The 10839-nt window shown below is 34.5% G+C and overlaps 1 protein-coding gene across 3 annotated transcripts; it reads right to left on the bottom strand.

The window, feature by feature from the left end:
- Positions 1-283: 283 nt before the first annotated feature.
- Positions 284-10359, bottom strand: LOC132704054 (G-protein coupled receptor 143-like). 3 transcript variants are annotated; one of them, XM_060673701.1, is made up of 6 exons: positions 10019-10359; positions 5410-5521; positions 5231-5325; positions 2866-3044; positions 1552-1879; positions 284-652 (listed from the first exon to the last, which is right to left on the bottom strand). In XM_060673701.1, exons 1-6 carry the CDS (start codon positions 10166-10168, stop codon positions 461-463), a joined length of 1056 nt encoding a protein of 351 aa, XP_060529684.1. In that variant the 5' UTR covers positions 10169-10359; the 3' UTR covers positions 284-460. The 3 variants fall into 3 exon arrangements, with proteins under 3 accessions (XP_060529684.1, XP_060529683.1, XP_060529685.1); XM_060673700.1 differs by having other exon boundaries at positions 5231-5521; XM_060673702.1 differs by having other exon boundaries at positions 476-652; positions 2866-2943; positions 5231-5521.
- Positions 10360-10839: the final 480 nt, after the last annotated feature.

Here is a 10839-nt window from a genome sequence, read left to right as displayed (position 1 = left end):
TAAAATAGCTGCTTAAAAATTATTATTATTATTATTATTATTATTATACACAATGTACTCCCGAAAGTTTTTTTTATTTATTTAATTTTTAAAGTAAATAAGTTTTCTAAATCTGAAGAGACCGAATTAATTAAATTAGCTATTTCGTGGGCTTACAAACTCCTTTTTATAATTGTATAAATTTAAATCGCAAATTTATAAATAAAAAAAAGGTTTTCACTTTCGTCGTTTTTTATTTTTTAATGAACAAAAACAACAAAACAACAAACAAAAAAAACAGCCCTTTCGCAGTCTTATAAGCTACTTTTTATAAATGTATAAATATAAACCGCAAATGTATAAATGAAAATAAAAATCATTTTCGTCGTGGGTTCTTTCGCCATAAGCGACGAAAGACGAACCGTGATTTCGCGCGCACGTCTACAGCGCCACGTTGTCAGATTGTGCAATTCGGAAATTACTAAGCGCTCAGAGTGCTGAGCAGAAGCGGATACGTCTCGTCTTCGGACGTCTTCTGACTCGAACGTGCGTCGGCCGATGGCGAGTCAGTTCGCCATGTTTGTCGCCACGGTAACGTAATGCGTTCCGAGCCGACCGCCCATCTTCTATACACGAGGCAATTGAGGAACGCCTGTAGTGGGTTCGTGAAGGCCTGCAAAAATAAAACACGCCATTATTGAAAATTATTGAAACAAGTCTGATATAATCCAGACGACGTTCTGGTTAGTTTTCCTGTTGAATTTCTCTTAACTAAAGTTCCTATTCCTGAAACACTAGGTAAAGTCTGTTCATAGATATAAGAAAGTGACTAACCGATACGAATTAAGGAAAGACCGTAAGAATGATATATGGCCGAACAGGTCCGTACTTTGCTTAGAATTTAATTATTTGGGGTTTTGTTAGGAAAGATAGTAAACAATATTTATTGATTTATGTATGTATTTATTTTTAAATATAAAATAAAATTACAAATTATTTTTATTACCTACTTAAATTAGAACTAGTTTGTTTTTAAACCAACTTTCAAATAAATCAGCGGTGGCGTCTTCATGGTAATCCAGAGAAGAATCTTTAATATTGTTCGCAGACAGAGAAAGTCCATTTGGAATCCAACCATCTTTAGAGCCAGCATGCAAAATAGTTATTCTTTTACCTCTTTTTGATGGCGCGTTTGTTTTACACTTTGACTCAACCCATCATAAATGTCGAACCAGTTTTCATCCAAGTAAATAATTGGCCTTTGTCAATTTTTTTAAATCTAAAACCCATGTGTTGAATAAGGTAGGTCTACCACATTTAACACCTGTTTCATCTTTTTCAAGCCTCCTAATTAAGATATCTAATGTAGGCACGCTTCGTTAAATTCCGAAACTTTAGGTAATAATCTTGTTGCATTGTATGTTAATGACCACCCTTGGATAATCCCATTCAAAAGCAATTGGTCACTTTCTTATATCTATGAACAGACCATACCTATGAAGGTTATGTTTGTCCTCTAGTTAGTATTCGCCACCAATGACATTAATGAGGTAGTAACTATACCGTTCTTACCATAACGTACCACACCAGGACCAAGTACCGAGCGGGACACGCCCCCGGTAACGCCCACACCATCACTCCGTTGACCAGATTGGGCAGCCAGCACCCGTAGTAGACTGCGTTGATGGCGGCGCACTTGAACTTGATCGCGTGGACGATTCCGCGTTCTTTTTCGGTGTACTGACCTGACGTGCCGGATACGATCCGCCGGAGGTCCCGAAGGGAGGAGCAATACGCCCACGGACTTGCCACCATGACCGCCAGGATCGGGACGTACGTCACCAGGTAGTTCGGGAGAACTCTGAGGGCGGTCTCGCCGTGGGACACGCCCTCGTGACAACTGAAACGTATAGTTTGCTCCGGATTATTCCTCGTGCGATTTTTTTTACTAACTGTACAACTAAAACACTGATATTGCCGGAAATCGGAGTTCTGTAATCATATTAGACTGGAAATCGGGTTGGGTTGACAATGTGTGACCTTAGCAAGGCAGTCGAAGCTGTATCTCGCACGATCTTCTTAAACAGAAGCTGTTTTGGTATGGATTTCGCGGCTGAACCTTTAAGCTAACAGAATCTTATTTATTAAACAGGGAACATTTTCAGGCGTAAATCCTCTTTGGGGAAGGTCTCCAGTGGGTCCGTACTCGGCCCTGTGTTTTTAATACTGTATGTTGCTGATCTATGTCGTTTTCTACGGTCTGTCAAATCTGCCAGCTTTACGTTATATGGTCCGAATTGGAATGACCCGCACAACTAACCAAAACTATCTTCCAGCTTATTCGTCCTCAGAAAAATTAGGGAGAGCCTAGACCAAAATGCCCTAATGACTGACATTATGGGGAAACTCTGTCAATGCTGTTCAAATATTCATGATACTGAACAGGGCTATAAGAATTCTTGCTGGGGCTAAGCACACTGAACACTGTACTCCATATTTTCAAAAATATAAGATAATGACACTGCACTGTACCTATATCCTCCATAATCTGTTAGAAATTCACAGACATACTAATATATTTGAAGGTGAGTCTCATAGTAATCCAACACGTGCAAAAAATCTTATGAGTTCCAAGCATCAGACAAAATTCTTTAAACATCAACTAGTACAATGTGCTGCCAGACAAATGGCTTTTGAGGTGTTCGAATTTTTGAATTTTTGTCCTGTCCTGTTTGCGAATAAGCGCACCTAATATTATCGTGGACCGTGCAGCAATTTTTGACAATGTATGGTAAAATTTCAACGGTGATTAAAAGTGGACATGAAGTGAGCCAAAAGTATCGTTTCAATTGCCTCCAAAATGTCAACCTTTCGATGTGGACGTACCTGGCGTTCGGGTAGTAGAGGGGGAAGAGGCCGACGGCCGTCAAAATGGCGGGCACCGTCCACGCGGTCAGATGGTACCTGGAAAAATCGGGTTCGTTTCGTTTCAACACCTGTCGCATGTCCAGCGCGTAGAACACGGTCCAGAACCAAGTCGACGCGTAAAAGTACTGGATAAAGGTCTGAAAAGGTCCGCCATTTTGTTTACAACACGGCTACACTAAAAATCACAGCCGGGCTGGTAAAGAGAAAACAGCTTCTCGTAGTCTAGTCTAGTAGTCTCGTAGACTACTTTTTATAAATGTATAAAAAAAGATTTATTTTCTTCGCTTTTCATTTTTCAAAAAAACATTTTACTTTCGTCGCTTTTTATTTTTCCATAAACAACGAAAGAGGAAGCACCTATTTCTCTGGCTTGTAAACTGCGTTTTGTAAATTTATAAATGCAAATCGAAAATGTATAAACGAAAAAAACGATTTTCGTAGACTTACAAACTAATTTTTATAATTGTTTGAATACTACTTTCCTCGTAGTTTCAATAAATAACATGAGAAAACAGCTCGTAGTGTTGCAACCCAAACAAAACTACTTTTTATAAATGAATAAATATAAATCACTAGTTTATAAATTAAAAAAACATGTTATTTTCGTCGCTTTTTATTTTTCCATAAACAACGAAAGAGGAAGCACCTATTTCTCTGGCTTGTAAACTGCGTTTTGTATATTTATAAATGCAAATCGAAAATAAATAAATCAAAAAACGATTTTCGTAGACTTACAAACTAATTTTTATAATTATTTGAATACTACTTTCCTCGTTGTTTCAATAAATAACAAGAGAAAACGACTCGTAGTGTTGCAAACCAAACAAAACTACTTTTTATAAATGAATATATATAAATCACTAGTTTATAAATTAAAAAAACATTTTATTTTCGTCGCTTTTTATTTTTCCATAAACAACGAAAGAGGAAGTACCTATTTCTCTGGCTTGTAAACTGCGTTTTGTAAATTTATAAATGCAAATCGACAATGTATAAACGAAAAAAACGATTTTCGTAGACTTACAAACTAATTTTTATAATTGTTTGAATACTACTTTCCTCGTAGTTTCAATAAATAACAATAAAAAACAGCTCTTAGTGTTGCAAACCAAACAAAACTACTTTTTATGAATGAAAAATATAAATCACTATTTTATAAATTAAAAAAAGCATTTTATTTTCGTCGTTTTTTATTTCTTAATAAGCAACAAATGTAAAATCAGGTATTTCGCATGCCTGTAAATTAGTTTTTGTAAATTTATAAATTTAAACCACAAATATATTAAAGAGAAACAAACGATTTATTTTCGTCGAGAAAGCAGTCACTTGGCGGGCTTATAAACTGCTTTTTCTAAATTTGTAAATATGAATCGAAAATGTATAAGTGAAAAAATGGTTTATATTCGTCGTTTTCTATTTTTAAATAATCAATAAAAGAGTATAAATACTACTTTTATCGTTTTCTATTTTTCAATAAATAACAAGAAAAAGTAGCTTTCGTCGTCTGACAAACTAAACAAAACTACTTTTTACAAATGTATAAATATAAATCAAAAAAGTATAAATTAAAAACTATTTATTTTTGTCTTTTCCTATATATAAATAACCGACGAAAATAAAAACATCTATTTCGTAGGGTTCCAAAGTACTTTTTATAATGGTATAAGTATAAATCACAAAAGTATAAATTATTGAACTTAAAACTCCAACTTTTTTATTTTTAAATTAGAGATATTTTTCCATTTTTATATTCCACAGCGAAAGCCAAGTAAGAAATGTTCTTTATCTCCATTTTTCCTCGTTCGATTTATAAAAGAAGTAAAAAACAGAAATATCCGCCAAAAAATTGACAAATCGGGTATTTTTTATAGGAAACGGTTTGATAAAAGTTTTTAAAGAAAACAGTTTTATCGGAAGCGTGCTAAAAATTGGACTCGCTTCGCAGTTTTCCACAAAACTTCCTGTTTTTGTGTTTTTATATATTTCCAATACTCCAAAATATTGACAGTTGGTTGGTATTGCAATTGGTTGATGTCTATTATTTAGATTAAAAGACATTAAGCCCGATCCAGCAAAAACCGCAAGGTGGCCAAACGCTTGTGCGTGAAGGTAGCATGGAACTGGTACATCGGTGAACGGACATCAGATCACTGCCAATTTGGAAAATCTTTTTTTTTTCCAGATGGGAACAAATTATAATTAATAATAATGCAAACTGACGACAATTTGGGAATGTATATTTGCATTTATTGTTCACTGATCGTTTTTGGTGCTCCCTCTTGCAAGCGAATAGACTATACTTATAGAAAACGTCCGGACTTACCGACGTCCCAACGCAGAACATAATCGTCGGACTGTCCACTGTGGTGGACAGTATACTGCCGTGACTCATCCAAGACAGCGATCTGGCCAAAACGCCTGAAACGGTCACAACCGATGACGAATTTACCAAAAAATACAATGAAGAACTTATCGATTTATTTTTTTTTACTTTTTCTGTACCTATAGCGGCGGCCAGGTCCGCCATCGCGAGCCACGTGACTATTTTCCTGCCCCTCGACTCCGTGTGTGACACGAGCTTTGAGCGCCCTCTAGATTGCGTTCTCGGCAAAATCTAAAAATGGCGACAATGTTGAAGTCGCGGTTTTACAATTCTTCAGAAATGAACAGACTGGCAGCATTTCAATGAAATATTAACCACTAAATCAAAACAAAAATGGTCAAACATAACCTCAAAATAGCGGGGGGCGATTTTTGCGTCCATTTTAAAAAGAAAACTTCATATAAACTTACGAAATGCAGAGTGGTAAAGCTATTATAATTTTTTGGTATCTGTATATACATACATTATTTAATATACCATATTTTCACCTGTCTATTTGTGGCACGCCACTGATTACTCGTAAAATAAAAATTATTCTTACAATCTAACAATTTCTAAAGAAATTTGATTCGAATTTTATGCAAATGTCATTATGTTTTTAAGGAAGTCAGTGTCTATGAACAATTAATATTTTGGTTAATTAGGTAGCCACTGCACTGGATAAATCGAGAACATTTTTTTTGAAAATTAAAATTCCTATCTAAAACCAACTGAAGAAATGATGAGAAGAAATTTTCGCTAATCATCCTGTTGGCTTCTTCAAAGCTTGACTGAAACTGTTTCACCACCCGATTCGGTAAAATCACATTCAATTAAATTCTTTAAGAAATAACGGGTGATTCAATAAGAGTTTCCACATTACAATCTGAAATATTTTTCAAACGCCACTGTATTTGTTTATTATCATATGAGATTTCTAATCTCAAAATATAACAAAATTAGCCATAAACGACCTACGTCATGCCACGTGAGTCGCAGGGGTCATTTGAATGATATCATATTTCATACCTAATTGTAATACACTAATCTAAAATGGCAAATAAAAATGTTTGTATATTTTTATATTATTTTAATGTGGAAACCCTTATTGAATCACCCTTTATTTCAGGTTGAAACTGCCAACTTCTCAAATAAATTGATTTTCAATATTATTCTCTTTATTTTTATTTTTACTTTTAATAACTGATGCATATAGGACTTGTCTTTATTCTCTTGAGATATACACCAACTAAAACGTTTGCGTGTATGTCAGAGATGAGGGAAATGGGAATCATGGGAACTCTCAGATAGTTCCGGAATTCCCTGCCAAATCTAGAAATATACGTTCTACTTTTGCTATCGACTTCTGTAGAATGAAGGTAGATATTTAAGCATTCCTTATGGTTAGGATACAGAATGTTTTGGACTTAATCAACTAGACCCCAATGTATTGTCAATCATATTAACATTATTATTACACGATATTACTATTACATTTATCTATTATACTATATTTAATTTATCAATGTAATTATAACTCCCTATTTAGTTTTCAATTTAAACATTTAAGTGGTTAAGAATTTATTATATTATTATTATTATTATTATTATCATTATTATTATTATTATTATTATTATTATTATTATTATTATTATTATTATTATTATTTTATAAACCAGACTTTTAACGTTCTGATTTCTGAGTATTTAAATAAAACAGATAGATAATTTCTTATGTGAGAAATAATAAAAGTTAAGAAGGTTAGGATATATATATCCAAATGAAGTTTTTTTTTTAAACGGACCCAAAAATCGCCCATATAATTGAAATTCAATTGGAAAACATCCTGTATGTTGTTCGAGACGTCAAATAAATTGACTGTGCTCCTTCCCCAGCGTGAAGCCCCTATGTTCAGACAACAAGAAATTCATCAATCGTACAAAGTTGTTATATATATAAAGTTTTTATGCAAGCGTCGCGTCGCAGATACTGGGAATACTGAAGCTAGCATTTCATCAGCATATTCTATCACATAATTCCTCCCTCCGAAGTGGAAAACAACAGGGACGAAGGGTTGTTTTCAGAAGACTGGTCGTTCTTGGTTTTCTTGGAATCTTGCAGCAAATGGCTCTTGTAGATTTTCCATGCTATAACTATTAACAAGATTAAAATAAACATCATTCCTGTTGAAGTGGCGAGACTCCAAGTGACTGGATGAATTTCATAACCAATGTCGGGGATCGATGATTTCGCAGCTTCTCGTAGTTTTTTGATCGTATTGAGATCAATCGATTGTAGTTGGAGTGGCTGGTACTTTACATCGTGATGTTCCATATTTTCAATTTTAATGGGTGGCAGTGAGAATGGGTTTGCTTTAAAAATTTCTTCTTTATTCCAAAGCTCAGTATTTTGGGTACTTATACCACAATTATATGGAACATTGATTAGGCAGGCTTCTTCAATAAAAGCTATTTCTTTGTTTTGACAATTCATTTGTAATTTAAGTTTCTGTTCCGATGGTATTATCAAAACAAATCTACTAGTGATTGGTCGTATTATATGCGTTGAAACATTTACATTGACTACGTGGCAATTTTTGTTTTCGGCATATTTAATGAGGGTTGTCACACAATCACCGATGGGCTGGGTAAGTTGATTTTCGCAAACGTAGGTGTCTTCAATGATTGGGCAGATTGATTCTTGATATTGTTGCATGTCAGTGCCCAATATTAGGTAGGGTGAATTAGGTATAATTAAGGAGTGATTCACAGGTACTGGGAACAGGTGGAATATTTCAAAAATATCTTTAAGAAAAATCGGAATATGGACGGCAAAAATTATTTTATCTTTTGTAAATTTAACTTGTAAGTTTGCTAACTGATAATAATTATTTTGATTTTCAAAAATTAGAATTTGATCATCACCATAGAGAACAGTCAATTTAAAAATTATTTGTTCTAATTCAGCCGCCGATATTACTACAGGATGTAATGTGTTTAATTTCGCAAATGTAATGACATTTTCTAAATTATCCAAAAAAGTTATAAAACTTTGGCAATTTAGAATAATTTGCATTAGTGTATTTTGAGCTTTAATGAAAGTAGTTATGTCAGTAATAGTTTTATTTGAATTATATTCAAAAATGTCTATATGTTTTTTAATAGCTTCTTGATTTTTCTGTAGAAGTGTTATAGTATCATTATAGTTGTCAATCAGCTGTTGAATCAACGAGGTTTGCTTTTTTAGTTGGATGTCAGATGAATGTTTACTACGCACAAGTTCTGTGATAATTTTATCGTATTTTTGTCCATCCTCTGAATCGAGAGTACCAAAAAGCCATTTCGATAATTTACCTACAACATTTATTAAACCTTTTTTTGTACGGTTATTAGGTTTTATGTTACCAAGTTTAAATTTTACTTGAGTAATTAAATATCGAACATTATTAAGTAAATTATTTCCATTAATATAGTGTACATTCTGATAATTATGTTTATTTGTATAGTTTAATGATTTTGAGATTACAGCGTAAGCGTATTCTAAATTACGTAATTGATTAAAAAGTTGAGATGTTTCTACAAAATGCAAAAATGTATGTTGATGTTGAATTATTCGAGCATTTCCTAAGCGGAAGGGGAGAAGTGGTGTTTTAATTGGGATAACTTCAATATCATTATTCCCTATCACTAATAACATCGTAGCTGCAAGAAGGAACAGCGTTGTCCGGTTCATTTTTAAAGGGGGTGGCCATAAACAAATCCTGTTCTAAACATTCTAAGTTTCGTCTATCGCCAAAACAATTTAACAAAGCTCCTTTAATATTGTCCCACGTTACTAACTCCATTCTACAGCCTACTAGAATTTGTGCGCGATCAACAAGTTTCATTCTTATAGTTCTTAACAAATATTGTTTTAAAATTTCGTCGTTTCCTTGACCATATGTATCAAAAAGGAAATCTCCAGCTGATAGAAAACTATTTAAAGTGTTGGAATCACCATTATATGGCAGAATACTATCTATAAACATTTTTAACAAAGTGTAATTTACACCTGAATTCGACGATTGATTAGAATTCATTTTCAAATTGATTTGACTATTCTCTACTTTCTTTTCCACTAAATTTAACGAAGTAAAAAACGCACTTAAATTGTCGACGTCTTTATCTTCGTTCATAAATTTAATTGATTTTGAAATTTCTTAAAATTGAACTTAAAACTAAGAATCCTTAAAATTATTTCCACCGTCCTAACCAGGGAAGATGAAAGGAGAACAATAGGAATTTTGGGCACTAACCTTGATTTCTCTTAGTCGTCAGCCTATTCTTCCTATTGGAATTTTCCTTGCGTAGCACTGCTTGCGGGGGGTGATTTCTTGCCTTCCTTGCCCTCAGTCGAACTCAATCACGTTGGGTTTGTCAGACAGTATCACTGGTTCGTTTTGGAGTCTAAGGGTTGAAACCCACGTTTCGCGATCAAATCGTCCCGATGACGTGGCTTTGACCGAAAACTACCCCAAATCCTACCGACTGCGCCAGTTAAGGTTTTCTAACGAAGGATCTCGTTTTTAAAAAACACTTTTTTATTTTGCAAACAGAACTACGAGGTTTTATTTAACCCGCTACAAGGAGAACTGGACGCAAAGCACAGAGTTGTTATATATATAAAGTTTTTATGCAAGCGTCGCGTCGCAGATACTGGGAATACTGAAGCTAGCATTTCATCAGCATATTCTATCACATAATTTATACCTGGTATATCGCGCCCAGAGCGCCGAGGAGCGAAGAGCACACGCACGCGACGTTGTAAACGTTCGCGTCGAACGCGTCAACGATCACGTTGGCAACGTCGCTGCCGTTACCGCGACGACAGCAAAACGTCTGTATCGTCGGATCTGACATTGCGAGAGTTTTGAAGCCGAGTAAACATAGAAAGCCGATATAAACACGGCGTTATCGTTTTCCGGATTTTTGACGATTTGACGGTCAAGACGTGTGATTTGGCTTGATGGCTGAGATTTTTTAGGTTGTGGACCCGTACGCTGCGAATAGGGAAGCCGCTTTATCCGGGCTTGTTTGTTTCCAGATAGCGGCGTTGTTATCAGAACCTCGTGTGTATTATTTCGGTCTTAAATTGGTGGTTATGCAACTCACAGAGATAACTATTTATTTATGAGATGAAATTGACTAAAACAGAATCTCCTATAGACAAGCGGAGAATATTTTTATAACCTCACACTGTGCTTCTATTTTTGGGCATAAAATTATATTACAAACGAACTCTTTACGGAAACTAAGAAATTCTGTACAAATAGAGGGAGGTTAACTTAAGGAATGGTCGCTTGCCGAATCACAATGACAATGACATTTCGAAAAAGTACCTTTTCATGCAGAGGAAGCTTCGATAAAACATTGATTCGTGGGAAAGTCCTGAAATTTCCTGAAATAATCGCCATCTTCTTCACAACCAGTTGTGTCAAATGCATACTATAATTTTTAAGAACGTATAAAATATCAAGGAATTCTCCTTTAAACGAGACCTAGCTCGACTTTACTTTATTTAAATTAAGATA

Source organism: Cylas formicarius, unplaced genomic scaffold (genome assembly GCF_029955315.1).
Source record: "Cylas formicarius isolate icCylForm1 unplaced genomic scaffold, icCylForm1.1 PGA_scaffold_6__28_contigs__length_40554024, whole genome shotgun sequence".
In the NCBI taxonomy this organism is placed as follows: Eukaryota; Metazoa; Arthropoda; class Insecta; order Coleoptera; family Brentidae; genus Cylas; species Cylas formicarius.
This window is presented reverse-complemented; position numbering and strand designations above follow the sequence as displayed.